This window comes from Larus michahellis, chromosome 11 (assembly GCF_964199755.1).
Source record: "Larus michahellis chromosome 11, bLarMic1.1, whole genome shotgun sequence".
In the NCBI taxonomy this organism is placed as follows: domain Eukaryota; kingdom Metazoa; phylum Chordata; class Aves; order Charadriiformes; family Laridae; genus Larus; species Larus michahellis.
Window position 1 is genome coordinate 1,525,000 of NC_133906.1, and position 17,986 is coordinate 1,542,985.

Below are 17,986 nucleotides of genomic sequence, written 5' to 3' on the forward strand. Positions count from 1 at the left end.
AGATTTGGTCTCTAAGAACCTTCGTTTTCGTTAGAGTAGCGCGCTCGGGCGCTGATGGTGCATGTAATTAACGCTGATGGCTCCGTCTTTGATGGTGTCCGCCGCGGCGCCGGAGGCGACTGGGAAGCCGCCAGCGAAGATAAAGAAGAGAGAAGGATGGAGGAAGAAAGGAGAGAGAAGTAAAGACTAGGGCACGGCAGAGGAATAATGAAAAGAACAAGGTAGAGAAGGAAGAGAAGGAAGAGAAAAAAGAACAGAGAAAAGGAAAAACGAAATAAATGAGGAAGAATGGAAACGAACGAAAAGAGATAACTGAAGGAAAAAAGAAGGCGAAAAAAGGAAAAGAAGATAAGAAAGTAAGAGGGAGAAGGAAAGAGCGATAAAGCAAGAAAAAAAAACGAAGAAAAAGAAAGAGGAGAAGGGAAGGAAGAGACGAGAGAGGAGATGACGAGCCCGCGTCCGTTAGTAGTGTGGAGCGTGTGAGGCGTCGGAGCAGCACACGGTGTCGCTGCAGGCTCAGAAACGGCGTGGGAGCGTTGAGGCGGCTCCGCCCCGGTGCGGCGGAGAGCCCGGCTGTGAGCGCGGGGGGGCGGCGCGGGGCGGTGAGGAGAGCTGGTGCGTCCGGGCGGCGGCGGGGAGCCGTGCGGGGCCCGTGCGGGCGGCGGCGGCTGCTTGGGCAGCGGCGATGGTCGTGAGTTGGTGTTCCGTGTTGCGGGTGGTGGTGGTGGTGCAGGCGGCGTGGGCGCTGGTCGCTGGTCAGGTGCGGTACTCGGTGCCGGAGGAAGCCAAGGCCGGGACGGTGGTGGGTCGTCTGTCGCAGGACCTGGGCCTGGAGGCGGGCGATGCGGAGTCGCGGCGCCTGCGTCTGGTGTCGCAGGGCCGTCGTGCGAGCGTGGAGGTGAGCGGGGCGAGCGGGGCGCTGGTGGTGAGCTCGCGTCTGGACCGGGAGGAGCTGTGCGGGAAGAGCGCGCCGTGCGCCCTGCGCCTGGAGGTGCTGGTGGAGCGGCCGCTGCGCGTCTTCCACGTGGAGCTGGAGGTGACCGACATCAACGACAACGCCCCGCTCTTCCCCGCCGCCCGCAAAAACCTCAGCATGGCGGAATCGTCGTTGCCGGGGTCCCGGTTTCCGCTGGAGGGCGCGTCGGATGCAGATATCGGAGCGAACGCGCAGCTCTCCTATACACTCAGCCGCAGCGAGTATTTTAAAATAGAAGAAGAAAACAGTATCTCGCGCAGTAAATCCCTGTTTCTGGTTCTGACGCAAGCGCTGGACCGCGAGACTTTGCCTATGCACCGTTTGGTGTTGACGGCGAGTGACGGTGGCCGTCCGTCGCTGACGGGCATGATGGAGCTCTTGATCTCGGTGCTGGACGTGAATGACAACGCGCCCCAGTTCAACCAGTCGGTGTACAAAGTAGTTTTGGCAGAAGACGCCTTAGAGGGGACGCTGGTGGTGCGTGTGAACGTCACAGATCCGGACTTGGGAATATATGGGGAAGCGCTTTATGAAATTGATACTGTTGTTCCTGCCTCGGCCTCAGATGTATTCAACATCGATGCCGATAGCGGGGAGATCAGACTGAGGGGTGCCCTGGACTTTGAGACAGTTGAATTCTACGACCTGCACGTTAAGGCTAAAGATAAGGGGACGCCCCCGCTGTCGGGTCACTGCAAGGTGTTCGTGCAGGTGTTGGACGTGAACGACAACGCGCCGGAGGTGTGGGTGACGTCGCTGTCGGTGCCGGTGTCGGAGGACGCGGCGGTGGGGACGGTGGTGGCGCTGCTGAGCGTGTCGGACCGGGACTCGGGGTCGAACGGGCGCGTGCGGTGCGCGGTGTGGCCGGCGTCGCCGTTCGGTCTGGTGTCGACGTTCGCGGGGTCGTACTCGCTGGTGCTGCGGGAGGCGCTGGACCGGGAGCGGGTGTCGGAGTACGAGGTGGAGGTGCGTGCGGAGGACGGCGGGTCGCCGCCGCTGCGCGCCAGTCGCGGGGTGCGTGTGCCGGTGTCGGACGTGAACGACAACGCGCCGGCGTTCGCGCAGGCGGTGTACACGGTGCTGGCGCGGGAGAACAACGCGGCGGGCGCGGAGCTGGCGCGTGTGTGGGCGCGGGACCCGGACGAGGCGGGCAACGGGCGCGTGAGCTACTCGGTGTGGGAGGGCGGTGTCGGGGGCGCATCGTCGGGCGGGGGGTGGCGGTCGGCGTCGAGCTACGTGTCGGTGGACGCGGAGAGCGGGCGGCTGTGGGCGCTGCGGCCGTTGGACTACGAGGAGGTGCAGGTGCTGCAGTTCGAGGTGCGTGCGGTGGACGCGGGGGAGCCGTCGCTGTGCGGCAACGCCACGGTGCAGGTCTTCGTGGTGGACGAGAACGACAACGCGCCGGCGCTGCTGCCGGCGTCGGGCGGCGGCGCGTGGTCCGGGTCGTCGTCGGAGGCGGCGTCGGTGCCGGGGTCGGGGTCGGTGTGGGCGTGGGCGTGGGCGTCGTGGGGGACGCCGGCGGGGCAGGTGGTGGCGAAGATCCGGGCGGTGGACGCGGACTCGGGCTACAACGCGTGGCTGCGCTACGAGCTGTGGGAGCCGCGGGGGAAGGGCCCGTTCCGCGTGGGGCTGTACAGCGGCGAGGTGAGCACGGCGCGGGCGCTGGAGGAGGCGGACGGCCCGCGGCAGCGGCTGGTGATCGTGGTGCGTGACCACGGGGAGCCGTCGCTCTCGGCCACGGCCACGCTGAGCGTGTCGCTGGTGGAGGGCGGCGAGGCGGCGCTGGCGGCCGCGGGCTCGTCGTCGTCGTCGTCGTTGTCGGGGGTAGGGCTGCGTCCGGCGGAGGGCGGCGCGTCGGTGTCGTCGTCTGCGGCGACGAACGTGTGGCTGGTGGTGGCGATCTGCGCGGTGTCGAGCCTGTTCCTGCTGGCGGTGGTGCTGTACGTGGCGTCGCGGTGGGCGCCGCGGGCGGCCGTGCTGTCGGGGCCCGGTGCGGCGACGCTGGTGTGCGCCAGCGAAGTGGGGAGCTGGTCGTACTCGCAGCGGCAGAGCCGGAGCCTGTGCGTGGCAGACGGCGCGGGCAAGAGCGACCTGATGGTTTTCAGCCCCAACTTCCCGCCGGCGCCGGCGCCGCCCGTCCCCGCGGTGAAGGAGACGCAGCCGGAGCCGCCCGCTCTCCTGGACACGGTCAGTGGCCCTCCCTTTCTCGCCTCTCGCCCCTTCTAACCCTCCTGTCCCGTCCCCTGGGCAGTCGCTGTTGGGAGGGTGGTCTCATCCCGCGGGGGCGGTGGGTGGTTGTCGGGTGCTTAAGGATGTGAATGGGACCTGTTAATGGGACCATCTGCCTTCGCGTCCTTGCCACAGCCCCTTCGGCTCTTGCTTTCTGGGGAAAAGTTAAGTGTATTGCAGCACCCACTAGCTTTTACCGATGCAGCTGAGATTTAATGTTGCCGGTGTGAGTGTGATTGCGACGAGAGGTGCAATGCCATCGGCTTGCTGGTGTGTAGCATTTCCACCCGAGCTTGCTGAAGGAGTGCAAGAGTTTCAGGCTGTGGTGGTGACGGTCCCCCTGGCTGTATTTAGTGCCTTATTACCGTTGCTGTCTGATGACTGTGCTGGTTGCAGCTGTGGTTTCTCGTCGAATACTCTGTCCTCCTCTTCTTTGATTGTGCTTTTCAAGTTTGTGACTCAGGGTGACCATTGGACTTCAGGATCTTCTGCCCCCGTGCTGTGATTTTGTGATTTTTATTCACCCACTAGAGTCTTTCAGAAAGTAGGGATGGCGTTGTGGACTTCTCCTCTGTTCTTTTTCCACCTATGTTATTACTTTACATTCTAGAATAAAGTGTTCAGGGAGGGGAGTGTGACCCAAGGTAGGTGTCAGAAAGGGGAATTTTCTTTTCCTGCTGCCCCAATCCATGTTATAGATTGTCGTTCCTGTGTGGAGAAGTGACAGGATATGATGTACGCAGGGCTCTTTTGAGAGTCTTTCAATATTTGCATCAACATTGTCAGCCTTATGGAAGCCCTGGAAACCTTCTTTTCCAAAAAAACCCCAAATTGTCCCATACGTTAGATATTATCCATTGCAGTGCTGTGCTCATCAACATTTGGGTTGTTCTCTCACAGAAGGAAATCTATGCCCATTGCCAGAGCTATCCTGACACCATCTCTACAAATAGCTGTGTAACATTTCAGATGTGTAACAGAGCTCCCAGGTGTGTAACATTTCCATCTGGTATAGCTGAAGCATTGCAAAACATGAAGTGTCATCAACTACAGCGAGTCTGTTGAACACAGTGTATATGATACCATCTCTAGGTTTTTTATGGTGCTCTCACTGATGGGAATGTTTGTGGACTCGTGCTCCTGGCCAGAGAAGTGGCATGATGTACGCTGGCTTTTATGATGTTTTTCAGGATTTGTATCTGCAGCCACACCGTCACAAGAGACCAATAAACCCTCTTTTTAACACAAAAGCCCTACCAACCAACAAACAAATCCCCTGATAACAAAACCCCAAACCCCAAAGTCTCCTACAGAATCAATAGAATCTGTTGAGTTGGGGTGCTTGTCAATGTTTGGTTTGTTCTGTCATAGCATGAAATGAATGATGCCGATCCACAAGAAGGGCTGGAAGGAGGATCTGGGGAAGTACAGGCCTGTCAGTCTGACCTTGTTGCCTGGGAAGGTCATGGAACAGATCACCCTGAGTGCCATTATGTGGCACATGGAGGACAACCATGTGATCAGGCCCAGTCAGCATGGGTTCATGAAAGGCAGGTCCTGTTTGGCAAACCTGATCTCCTTCTGTGACAAAGTGACCCGCTTGGTGGATGAGGGAAAGGCTGTGGATGTTGTTTATCTTGACTTATGTAAAGCCTTTGATAGGGTTTCCCACAGCATTCTGCTGGAGAAACTGTCTGCCCATGGCTTGGACGGGAGTACTCTGCGCTGGGTAAAAAAGTGGCTGGAGGGCCGGGCGCAGAGAGTGGTGGTGAACGGAGTTAAATCCAGTTGTCAGTGGGTCACGAGTGGTGTTCCGCAGGGCTTGGTACTGTGGCCTGTTCTCTTTATATCTTTATGAATGATCTGGACGAGGGGATCGAGGGCACCCTCAGTAAGTTTGCAGCCAACACCAAGTTGGGCGGGAGCGTGGACCTGCTTGAGTGTAGAAAGGCTCTGCAGAGGGATGTGGACAGGCTGGATTGATGGGCTGAGGCCCATGGCATGAGGTTGAAGAAGGGCAAGTGCCGTGTCCTGTTCTTGGATTACACCAACCCCATGCAGCACTAGAGGCTTGGGGCAGAGTGGCTGGAGAGCTGCCTGGCAGAAAAGGACCTGGGGGTGTTGGTTGACTGCTGGCTGAATGTGAGCCAGCAGTGTTCCCAGGTGGCCAAGAAGGCCAAGAGCATCCTGGCCGGCATTGGGAATAATGTCAGGAGGGCTATGGAAGTGATCGTCCCTCTGTACTCGGCACTGGTAAGGCCCCACCTCGAGTGCTGTGTCCAGTTTTGGGCCCCTCACAACAAGAAAGACATTGAGGTGCTGGATCGTGTCCAGAGAAGGGCAATGAAGGTTGTGAGGGGTCTGGAGATCAAGTCTTAGGAGGTGTGGCTGAGGGAGTGGGGTTGTTTATCCTGGAGAAAAGGAGGCTGAGGGAAGACCTTTTGCTCTCTACAATGACCTGTAGCGAGGGGGAGCTCAGTCTCTTCTCCTAAGTAACAGGTGATAGGACAAGAGGAGACGGCCTCAAGTTGTGCCAGGGTAGGTTTAGATTAGGTATTAAGAAAAATGTTTAGACTGAAAGGGTTATTAAGCATTGGAACAGGCTGCCCAGGGAAGTGGTGGAATCATCATCCCTGGGAGTATTTGAAAGATGGGTAGCTGTAGTGCTTAGAGATATGGTTTCATGATGGTTTTTGTGAGTGTTAGGTTAATGGTTGGACTCGATGATCTGAAAGGTCCCTTCCAACCTAGACAGTTCCATGATTCTGTGAATGCCATTGTCATTTAGAGCTGTTCTGATATCACCTTTAGACAAATTAGAGAGTCTGCTGGACGTGGTCTAAATGAGACCACCATCCATATGTTTTTTTATGGTGGTCTCATTGCTGGGAAGGGTCTGCAAAAGCTGGAGTGAGCCCTGAGGTGAGAAAGGAAACTGTGTCATGTTTCAGAGGTAAATGTGGGAGTAGGGCGTGTCCATCTTTTGTTGTGAAGGGTGACCTTGAACAGTGGGAAGACTTGTGTGAAGGAACTGGAAATCCTTGGGAAGACCATGGTCCATGTCATAAGGCAATAGTGGGAGATGATCTATTTGTCTTGAGAACACACATCCCAGAATGGGGAATGGAGGATGCCTAGAGGGGTGCATGAGGCAGGAAGGGCACAGAATCTTCCTGCCCAGGATCTTCTCAAAGGCTCCCAGGGTGTCTGAAGTTGGAGCCCTTCTGTGTCTTGAGATAGCGTGCGGTACTGACACGCCCACAATGTCCTGTGAACTTGCATTCCTGGCTGGACTGGTGGCTTGATGTGCACTGACCTGTTCTCATATTCTTTCATTATTTGCATTAGTAGCAACACCCTTAAAAATTGCCTGGAAATTCTCTTTTCAACAACAAAACCCCTCTCAACCCAATTGTGCTACACAGTAGATATCGTCTGCTGGATTGGTGTTCTTGTCAACAAGAGGGTTGGTCTCTCTCAGTGTGAAATCAATGCCCATTTCCATTAGAGTTGTCCTGACATGTTCTCTACAAAAGTCATGTTACATTTTCCTCTGAAATTGCTGAAGCATTGCCAGACATGAAGGGTCCTCTGCAGAGAGCTTGTGATTCCATCTGTATGTTTTTTCTGGTGCTCTCATTGATATTCCAATGAGGGTATGAAGAGTCAGCTTGAGCGTTGAGGTGGGAAAGGGAACTGTGGCATGTGGCAGAGGCGAATGTGTCAGTGTCACAGAATAGGGCCCAGTCATTTTGTGATGTGAAAGTAACCTTGAGCAGTGGGAAGCCTTGTGTGAGAGAACTGGAAATCCTTGAGAAAACCATGGGCCATGTCATAAGCACACGAGAAGGTAAGGAGGAGGGTGTGACCTTTGGGCCTGTGACTTAACCTTATACTTAGTCACTTGCACAGGTGGCATCACCAATGATGGTCTATCCTCTTGTCAATACAATCTCGTTCTGATATGTGCAGGTGTACACCAAACTCTGCACAGCAACCCAGCCCTCGTATTCTATCACAGAAATGCTATGTAAAACCTTGTGAAAAATGATGAGGCATGTCATAAGAAGACAAGAATGGGAGATGATGTCCTTGCCTTGAGAAGACCTGTCCCAGAGTGATGAATAGGAGGGTGACTAGAGGAAAGCATGATGCATGGTGGGCACAGAGTGTTTTTTTTCAGGATCCTTTCTGAGGCTCCAAGGGTCTGGAGTTGGAGGCCTTTGTGATCTTGAGATAAAATGTGGTATTGAAATGCCCACAATGTCTTTTGATGTTATGAATATCTCCCACCAGAGAAAGTCCTTTGTGCTGCTGTCGGCCTGACATAGGTGATGTGTGGTGAGAGGGAGTGATATGGAGACTGCTGGATACAGTCTGATGGAGCTTTTCTTTTCCCTCTTGTATTGTGAAAAAGTGTAGTGGGTTTGTAGTACTGCAGTCTGCTGTTCTGGTGTTGTGATGGGCATCAACAGAATCTTCCACAGCCATTGATGTTGCCATGACGATTCCTTTCTCCTCCTAAGGCAGGATTTGTAAAGGGGCATGAAGGGATGAGTATAATCTTTGTGCTCCTGATTTCCCTACTTGTGCACTTGCACGGGTGGCCTCAGAAGAGATGGTGTGTCCTATTACTCTTGGCTCATTCTGATGCGTGTGCATTCCTGCATAACCCTGCAGAGCAGCCCAGCTCTGCTTTTCTATGGTACAAATTTTCCCACCCTGTTGCTATTCTGAGTGAGCTTCCGCATTGGTGTTTGGTGTGGTTCTCTTGAAGAATATAATCTGTGCGGACTGGGATCTGAGCTGTCACAGCTCTTTCACAGCTCTAATCACAGAATCTTTATGAACAGTAATGTGCAGCTCTGTAGAGTTTGCACCTGAAAATGCTGAAAAGGCAGAAAGTATTTCAGGTGAAGCTCAGGTATCTGGAAAGCGTCTGCCAGAGAGTGAGTGCCTTGGCATCTGTGCATATGTTCTTTGTGCCGATGATGAGGGAAGGTGAGCATATGCGAAGGCCTGGGTGATGCTCAGAGTGGTGTTGAGAGCTGGGGCATGTTATTGTGGTGGAGCAATGTCTGGGTATTGTGTCAGTGATGCTCCTAGTGGCCCAGAGTTGTGCCTGGGCATGTGTCCCTGGGAGGATGACTTTGAGTGGGGAAGAGTCTTGCCTGATGGAAATGGAGATGCTGGGTGTCTGTGTAATGGTCTGTGTCATTGTGGAAGGAGTGGAGAACGTCCGCTGAGCTGGAGATCTCATTTCCCATGGCGTGTCATAGAAGATGCCCATAGAAAACCTTGAGAAGAGGCCTGATGTGGAGCCATATTTGCTCAGTATCCTCTCAGGTCCTCCAGAAGTTCTGCACGTCCCCACACCCTTTTGTCCTCCCTTGGATTTCTATGTGATGTGAAGACATCTGCCATAGGTTTCTTTAATCATTTGCTCCTGAATATGTTGTTAGTCAAATAGGTGGGTTTTGAAATTTGGATCACTTTGTCCTCTGTAAAGCTCTCCTTGTTCATCTCCCTGCTCATCTCTCTGCCTTGCTAGGCAGGTGAAGTGCTGTCTCTATTCAAGATGTTGGCAAGCCTTGTGTTTCAAACCAGTGGAATGGATTCCTTTGGTTAGCTACTCTCAGCCAAAATTCCCACCCTTTTAGTTTTTCTTCTCTCACATTGGCAATGTGTTGGTAACAGTGGATGAGATGCAGACGGCAGAATTTTGCAGCTGCCTGCTTGTAGAGCTTTGTGCCGTTTGGCATCAGTGTGGGGAACGGCTTTTCAATTCTCTTGAGCTGAGGTTGAAGTTGAGAGAATGTCCTTAGCTTTCAGGTGTCCCTTCTACTTCCTCTGTGACGGAAGTGCATAAGGGAGCACTACACACTGTCCAGTGATTTCAAGGCTTCTGCAGAACCGATTTTTTTCTGTTCCGGTCCCCAGGAAGTCTCTGATAATATTAAAGGAAATGTCCCTTAGAACCAATTCTCCTGTCTTGAAGATGCTTGTTATTCTGAAGAAGCAGCCAGGTAAGTCAATGATACCTTAAGGAGGTGCGTTTGAGAGACAGGTGTACTTTTATTCCTGTTCAGTGGTGTTATCTTTATCTTGGGTGGATAAAATATTGCCTGGATTTTAAAGTCTGTAGGCTTGGAGCAGCAAAGCACCACTGCCTGCCCTTGTTCCTTTCCTTCCACTTGCAGGCACAGTGTGAGCAGACGGCAGCAAGCATGGAGGGAGGAGGGATCGCAGTGCATTTCTCTGGGTGGATGTGTCGGGTGTTGTGGGAATGTTCTCAGTGAAAATGTCATGGTGTTACCTTGGTGGCTTTTGTCTGGCTGTGTTTCATGGTGATGAGGGACCGGTATTCTTGGGGACTAATGTCCCTGGGTACTGAGGATCTTGTTGTGTTCTGGCAGTGCATGCCTGCCTGAACGAGACAGCAAGAGCTTGCCATTCAACGTGCAGGTGGAAAATGAGGCCAGAGGAACAGCTCTTCCCTGAGATACCATCTTGGAGGATTTTCTTGCTGGTCTGTGATGGGTTTGAGTGCCTGAAGGAAAGACTCCCTTAAGTTGTTTATGCTCATTGAAACCTATTTGTGCGGATGTCCAAGTACGTGGGGCTTGTGTTTCCGAGGGTGGTGGGTTCTGTTGTGGTGTAGCAGAGCTGTTCTTTGCCATATGATTGCCTTGCTGTGTTATTTGGTGGGTGGTTGAGTGGACTGGAGGCTGAAGGTTGTTGTCTTCCTTTAGAAGAAATGGGGACGTGCAGGAGACATCTGTCTCTATTGCATAGACCATAGCAAAGTGGGAAGCTTGTTCCCCATGTGGAGGCATGGAAGGCGGAAGGGTAGGGGAATAACTCTTGTCAAGGGCATTTCTATGCTTCAGAGAAAGTGTGATGTAGTGATGTGGAAAATATTTTGTTAAAGGGGGAAAAGAAGAGAGAAGGATGGACGCAGAAGAGAACGGGAAGCAAGATAAGGAGAGGACAGAGAAGAAAAGAAAAAGGAAGAGAAAGACAAGAAGGAGGAGAGAGAAAATAGAAAAAGAACACAGAAGAGAGGAAGAAAGAGAAAGGAAGAAGGAAAGAAGGAGAAAGGAAGCAGGAAGGGAAGAAATCTATGCAAGGCAAAAAGGAAGCAAGGGAGAAAGAAAGGAGGAAGAAAAAGGAAGGGAGGGAGAAAGGGAGGAAGGAAGGAAAGAAGGAAAGAGGGAGGGAGGGACCAAATGTATTACTAGCATGCAGCAATGTTATGTAGGCATGGTTAATGGAACTGAGAACCTTGGCATCCTTGGTACTCAGGGACGCTGTGTAAGGCTTGATGAAAAGTGGTGAGGAAGAGGAAAGAGCTCTCGCCTGAGGCCATGTGCTGTGATCCATGGCGGCAGTTGTGATGTAGTCACATAGAAAATATACTGGGAAAGGGAAGAAAATAAGGGGAGGTCCATGACGGGAAAAAGAAGAGAAGGAATAAGGGAATACAGAAGAGAAAGAAGGAGGGAACAATAGAGAGAAAGAAAAGCAATAGAGAGAAAGAAAGTTCGAAGCAAGCAATTGAGAGAAAGCGGATGAAGAAAGGAAGATAAGCGAGTTTACTAGCATGCACGGATGCTATCACTGTACACAGAAAGGTGGTGAGGGAGAGAAAGAAGGCAAGAAGGCAGAAATGCAAGACATAAGGAAAGAAGGTAGATGGAAAAAAAAGACAGAAAAAGGACGGAATAAATGAAGCAAGGAAATAATAAGGGAAGGAAGATGAGAAGGAAAGAAGGAAAGAAATCATGAAGGAGAAAAAAGGTTCGTTCCTAACAGCCTCCGCCTTGGTTAGAGTACCGACCTCCAGCACTGATGTTCCGTAATTAGCGCCCCGTCTGATGGCTCCGTCTTTGATGGTCTCCGCCGCTGTGCTGGAGGCATCTGGGTAGCTGTCAGCGGGGGTGAAGACGAGAGAAGGACGGAAAGAGAAGGGAAAGGGGTGTAAAGACCAGGGAACGGAAGGGTAAGAACGAAACGAAGAAGGAAGAAAAGAGAGATGAAAGAGAAGGAAAGAGAAGAAAACAGAGAGAGAAAATAGGAAAGACACTAAAGTAGAAAACGACTATAAAAACGTAGGAATGAGAAAGGAAGGCAGAAAGAGGAAGAACGGAATAAAGGAACCTAAGGAAGTAAACAGCAAGCAAGCATGGGAAAGGAAAGAAAGAGAGGAAGGGAGGAAGAAGAAAAAGAAAGGGTAAGAGGAAGACACAGGAGAGGAGGTGACAACCCGTGTCCGGGGACACGGTCGGCGGTGTGGAGCGTGCGAAGCGTCGGAGCAGCACACGGTGTCGCTGCAGGCTCAGAAACGGCGTGGGAGCGTTGAGGCGGCTCCGCCCCGATGCGGCGGAGAGCCCGGCTGTGAGCGCGGGGGGGCGGCGCGGGGCGGTGAGGAGAGCCGGTGCGTCCGGGCGGCGGCGGGGAGCCGTGCGGGGCCCGTGCGGGCGGCGGCGGCTGCTTGGGCAGCGGCGATGGTCGTGAGTTGGTGTTCCGTGTTGCGGGTGGTGGTGGTGGTGCAGGCGGCGTGGTCGCTGGTCGCTGGTCAGGTGCGGTACTCGGTGCCGGAGGAAGCCAAGGCCGGGACGGTGGTGGGTCGTCTGTCGCAGGACCTGGGCCTGGAGGCGGGCGAAGCGGAGTCGCGGCGCCTGCGTCTGGTGTCGCAGGGCCGTCGTGCGAGCGTGGAGGTGAGCGGGGCGAGCGGGGCGCTGGTGGTGAGCTCGCGTCTGGACCGGGAGGAGCTGTGCGGGAAGAGCGCGCCGTGCGCCCTGCGCCTGGAGGTGCTGGTGGATCGGCCGCTGCGCGTCTTCCACGTGGAGCTGGAGGTGACCGACATCAACGACAACGCCCCGCTCTTCCCCGCCGCCCGTAAAAACCTCAGCATGGCTGAATTAACCACCGTGCCGGGGTCCCGGTTTCCGCTGGAGGGCGCGTCGGATGCAGATATCGGAGCAAACGCGCAGCTCTCCTATACACTCAGCCCCAGCGACAATTTCGGTTTGGAAGTGAAATCTAAAAATGAAAACAAAGTGTCGCTAGTCCTCGTATTAAAGAAATCTCTGGACCGCGAGACTTTGCCTGTGCACCGTTTGGTGTTGACGGCGAGTGACGGTGGCCGTCCGCCGCTGACGGGCACGATGGAGCTCTTGATCTTGGTGCTGGACGCCAACGACAATGCGCCCCAGTTCAACCAGTCAGTGTATCAAGTGCAGCTGCAGGAGAATGTTCCCCCGGGAACTGTGTTTCTGCAGCTAACAGCGACAGACAAAGATGAGGGAATTAATCAGGAGCTATATTATTCGTTTAGCGATACGATGCCTGCCAAAGTTCAGGACCTTTTCATAATTGACAGAAATTCCGGGGAAATACGGACTGCCGGTGAACTGGATTTTGAAGACGTTCAGTCGTATGACCTGGAGATCGAAGCGAGAGACAAGGGGACGCCCCCGCTGTCGGGCCATTGCAGCGTGGAGCTGGAGGTGTTGGACGTGAACGACAACGCGCCGGAGGTGTGGGTGACGTCGCTGTCGGTGCCGGTGTCGGAGGACGCGGCGGTGGGGACGGTGGTGGCGCTGCTGAGCGTGTCGGACCGGGACTCGGGGTCGAACGGGCGCGTGCGGTGCGCGGTGTGGCCGGCGTCGCCGTTCGGTCTGGTGTCGACGTTCGCGGGGTCGTACTCGCTGGTGCTGCGGGAGGCGCTGGACCGGGAGCGGGTGTCGGAGTACGAGGTGGAGGTGCGTGCGGAGGACGGCGGGTCGCCGCCGCTGCGCGCCAGTCGCGGGGTGCGTGTGCCGGTGTCGGACGTGAACGACAACGCGCCGGCGTTCGCGCAGGCGGTGTACACGGTGCTGGCGCGGGAGAACAACGCGGCGGGCGCGGAGCTGGCGCGCGTGTGGGCGCGGGACCCGGACGAGGCGGGCAACGGGCGCGTGAGCTACTCGGTGTGGGAGGGGGGTGTCGGGGGCGCGTCGTCGGGCGGGGGGTGGCGGTCGGCGTCGAGCTACGTGTCGGTGGACGCGGAGAGCGGGCGGCTGTGGGCGCTGCGGCCGTTGGACTACGAGGAGGTGCAGGTGCTGCAGTTCGAGGTGCGTGCGGTGGACGCGGGGGAGCCGTCGCTGTGCGGCAACGCCACGGTGCAGGTCTTCGTGGTGGACGAGAACGACAACGCGCCGGCGCTGCTGCCGGCGTCGGGCGGCGGCGCGTGGTCCGGGTCGTCGTCGGAGGCGGCGTCGGTGCCGGGGTCGGGGTCGGTGTGGGCGTGGGCGTGGGCGTCGTGGGGGACGCCGGCGGGGCAGGTGGTGGCGAAGATCCGGGCGGTGGACGCGGACTCGGGCTACAACGCGTGGCTGCGCTACGAGCTGTGGGAGCCGCGGGGGAAGGGCCCGTTCCGCGTGGGGCTGTACAGCGGCGAGGTGAGCACGGCGCGGGCGCTGGAGGAGGCGGACGGCCCGCGGCAGCGGCTGGTGATCGTGGTGCGTGACCACGGGGAGCCGTCGCTCTCGGCCACGGCCACGCTGAGCGTGTCGCTGGTGGAGGGCGGCGAGGCGGCGCTGGCGGCCGCGGGCTCGTCGTCGTCGTCGTCGTTGTCGGGGGTAGGGCTGCGTCCGGCGGAGGGCGGCGCGTCGGTGTCGTCGTCTGCGGCGACGAACGTGTGGCTGGTGGTGGCGATCTGCGCGGTGTCGAGCCTGTTCCTGCTGGCGGTGGTGCTGTACGTGGCGTCGCGGTGGGCGCCGCGGGCGGCCGTGCTGTCGGGGCCCGGTGCGGCGACGCTGGTGTGCGCCAGCGAAGTGGGGAGCTGGTCGTACTCGCAGCGGCAGAGCCGGAGCCTGTGTGTGGCGGACGGCGCGGGCAAGAGCGACCTGATGGTTTTCAGCCCCAACTTCCCGCCGCCGCCGCCGCCGCCGCCCGTGCCCGCGGCGAAGGAGACGCATCCGGAGGCGCCCGCTCTCCTGGACACGGTCAGTGGCCCTCCCTTTCTCGCCTCTCGCCCCTTTCCCTTTTCTCGCCCTTCTTTCCCTTTTGTCCCGTCCCCTGGGCAGTCGCTGTTGGGAGGGGGTCTCATCCCGCGGGTGGTGGGTGGTTGTCGGGTGCTTAATAATGTGAATGGGACCTGTTCATGAGAGCACCTCCCTTTGCGTCCTTGCCGCAGCTTCCCGCCCCTTGTTTCGGGGGAAAGATAAAGAAAGATTTGACACACCCAGTAGCAGTTACAGCCCGCAGCTGAGGTTCGGTGTTGTGGGTGAGTTGTGTTTCTGTAGATTAAAATGACGGCCGATTACGATGAGAGGTTCCACGACGTCAGGTTTGCAGACGCTCTGTCTTTACTGGGGTATGGCATTTCCACCCGAGCTTGCTGAAGGAGTGCAAGAGACACAGGCTGTGGTGGTGACAGTCCCCCAGGCACTCTTTCGTGTTTTATTGCCTTCGCTGACTGCTGACCGTGCTGATATTAGAAGTGATTTATTCTCTGTCCTCCTCTTCTTTCGTTCTCGTCTGTAATAGACTTTTGCACAATTGGGACTTGTCATGGATTTTCTGTTCCAATGGTGTGATTTCTCCATGTTCTTTGATCCATTGGAGTCATTATGAACATTGGGAAGTCATTGTGGAATTTTCCTGTGTTCTTTTTCCAAGTATGTTGTAACCAAAGTTAGTAGTAGAAAGTGTTTAGTCAGAGGAGTACGACCCAAGGTGTTAGAAATGGGAACTTTCTATTTTTTCTCCCGCTCTCCTACCCGGGTTGTGAACTTTTGTTTCTGGCTGGACTATTGTCTTGATATACACTGACCTGTTTTCATATTCTTTCATCATTTGCATTTATAGCAACTCCATTACCAATTGCTTCCAATTCTCTTTTCAACCACAAAAAATTGGCTGAACCCAATTTGCTACACAGTAGATATCATCTACTAGATTGGTGTTCTCTTCAACATGTGGGTTGGTTTCTCTCATCATGAAATCAGTGCCCGTTGCCATTAGAGTTGTGCCAACATGACCTCTACAAGGAGTATTGTTCTCAGGTCTGTAATGTTCCCCTTTGAAATTGCTGAAGCATTGCCAAACGTGAAGGGTCATCTGCTGAGAGTTTGCTGGACGCCATGTATACCATACCATCTGAATGTTTCTTATGGTGGTCTCATTGATGGGAAGGGTGAGCAAAACTCAGATTGACTGTTGAGATGGGAAGGGGGCACTGTGGCATGTGGTGGAGGTGAATGTGGCAGTGTCACTGAGTAGGGTCTGGACACCTCCTATTTTGAAAAGTGCCCTTGGTTAGTGGGAAGACTTGTGTGAGGGAACTGGAGATATTTGGAAGATCATGGGTATGTCATAAGAAGACAAGAATGGGAGATGATGAATTGTCTTGAGAACACATGTCCCAGAGTGAGGAATGGAGGATGCCTAGAGGAGAGCATGAGGCAGGATGGGTACATTGTGTTTTTTTGCAGGGTCCTTTCCGAGGCTCCCTAGGGTCTGGAGTTGTAGGCCTTGTGGATTTTTAGATAGTTTGTGGTACTGAAATGCCCACAATGTCCTTTGAAGTTTTGAATATCTCCCACCAGAGATGGCTCCTCATGCTGCTGTCAGTCTGACGTAGGCAATTTGTTGGTAAGAGGGGCTGAGATGTAGACTGCGGAATACTGTCTGATGGACCTTTTCCTTCTTGTTTTGGGAAAGGTATTGTGGGTGTGTAGCACTTCAGTCTGCTGTCTTTGTGCTGTGGTGGGCATGTACACAATCTTCTCCAGCCATTGATGTTAACATGATGGCTCCTTGCTCCTCCTCAGCCAGGATTTTTAAGGGCACCTGATGAGGTGGGTATAATCTTTGTACTCTCGACTGCCTCTACTTGTGCACTTGCACAGTCGCCTCAGTAGAGATGCTGTGTCCTAGCACACATGGTTCATTCTTGTATGTGCAAGTACACAACCAACCCTGCACAGCAGCCCAGCTCTGGTTTTCTATGGTACAAATTTTCCCACCCAGTTGATACTGTGAGTGCGCTTATGCTTTGGCATTTGGTGTGGTTCTCTTGAAGAATATAATCTGTGTGGACTGAGATCTGAGCTGTCACAGCTGTAATAACAGGAACTTTAAGAACTGTAATGTGCAGCTCTAGAGTTTGCACCTGAACTTGCTGAAAAGGCAGAAAGTGTTTTGGGTGAACTTCAGGCATCTGGGAAGAGTGTGCCAGACAGTGAGTGCCTTTGCATCTGTCTGTATGTTTTTGTGCCAGCGAGATGGGAATGTGATGAGCAAGACCTGGGTGATGCTCAGAGTGGTGTTTAGAGCTGGGGCATGTTATTGTGATGGAGGAACATCTGTGTATTGTGTCAGTGATGGTCCTAGTGTCATGGAGTAGGGCCTGGGTATGCGTCAATGGGAAGGTGACTTTGGATGGAGATGCTGGGTAGAACACCATCTGTGTCATTGGGGAAGGCCTGGATAATGTATGTTTAGCTGTGGAGATGGCATTTCCCAGTGCTTGGGGTAGAGGATGCCCATAGAAAACCTTGAGAAGAGGCCTGGTGCACAGGGCAGTGTTCTCTCAGTAACTCCATAAGTTCTGCACGTCCTTGTGCCCTGTTGTTCTCTGTGGTATTAGGGCTTGTGAAGATAACTGACATACGTGCCTTTCCTTGCTTGTTTTAGATGTGGAATGCTGTCGTTTAAGCAGAAGCTTTTTGAAATTTGGATCATGCTGCCATCCTTCTCTCAACCTTCCTTGGTTACCTCTCTGGTCTTGCTAGGGAGGGGAAGAAGTGATCTCCGTATTCAGGATGTTGGCAAACCTGGCATTTCAATGCAGTGGAATGACATCCTTTGGTTTTCTTCTCTGCTTTCCCCAAAAGTTGGGCTTGATAGAGGTGATGTGTCCTGTTGTTATGCTCAACTCCTTCAGGTGGGTGCACATACACAGCAAATCCTGCACTGCAGCCCAGCTCTGGTTTTCTCTGGTACAAATTCTCCCACCCAGTTGACATAGTGAGTGCATGTTTTCTTCAGTATTTTGTGTGATTTTCTCAAAGAATAAAATCTGTGCACACAGGACTCAGAGCTGTCAAGCTGTAGTCACAGAACCTTTAAGTTCTAATGCAGAGCTCAGATGTTTTCATTGGAGCCTGATGAAAGTTACAAAATGTTCAGGGTGCGGTTCAGTCAGCAGTGTAGAGTCTGTCAGACACTGTGTGGCTTTGCAGCTGTCCATATGTTCTTCATGGCATTTGTGAGGGAAGGTGAGGATGTGGAAAGACCTGGCTCATGTTCATACCGGGGTCTAGGGCTGGGGCATGTTGTTGGGCTGGAGCAGTATCTGGGTACTGTGGGAGAGATCCTGTGAGTGGCTGTAGTAGGGCCAGGCATGCGTCATGGGGAGTGTGACCTTGAGTAGGGAACAGCCTTGCCTGAGGGAAATGAAGATGCTGGTTAGAACATGGTCTGTGTCATTGGGAGGAACTGGAGTACATCTGCTTAGCTGGAGATGCCGTTTCCCCAGGTGTGGGATAGAGGATGCCACTAGAAAACATCAAGAAAAGCTTCCGCAGACAGTGCTGCCTTCCCGTGATCCTCTCAGGGCCTCCAGAATTTCTATATATCCTCATGCTCTGTTATTCTCTTCTTGTGTTTTCATACAGTGGGATGGGATCCTTTGGTTTTCTTCCCTCTTATTACCAAAAACTCCTACCTTGTTTTTTTTTTTTCCTCTCAGATTGTCAATGTGTTGGTAACGGTGGATGAGACACAGCC

General features: G+C 54.0%; 1 protein-coding gene across 3 annotated transcripts in view; it reads left to right on the top strand.

The window, feature by feature from the left end:
- Nucleotides 1-481: 481 nt before the first annotated feature.
- Nucleotides 482-17,986, top strand: part of LOC141749921 (protocadherin alpha-C2-like) — a 175,749-nt gene continuing 158,244 nt past the window's right edge. For 2 of the 3 annotated variants that reach the window (XM_074604211.1, XM_074604215.1), the window contains exon 1: nt 11,643-14,196. In XM_074604211.1, the coding sequence (XP_074460312.1) occupies nt 11,713-14,196 (2,484 nt within the window). In that variant the 5' untranslated portion in view covers nt 11,643-11,712. Of the gene's footprint in view, nt 3,164-11,642; nt 14,197-17,986 lie in introns of those variants that run through there. The other variant, XM_074604224.1, reaches the window with a different exon arrangement.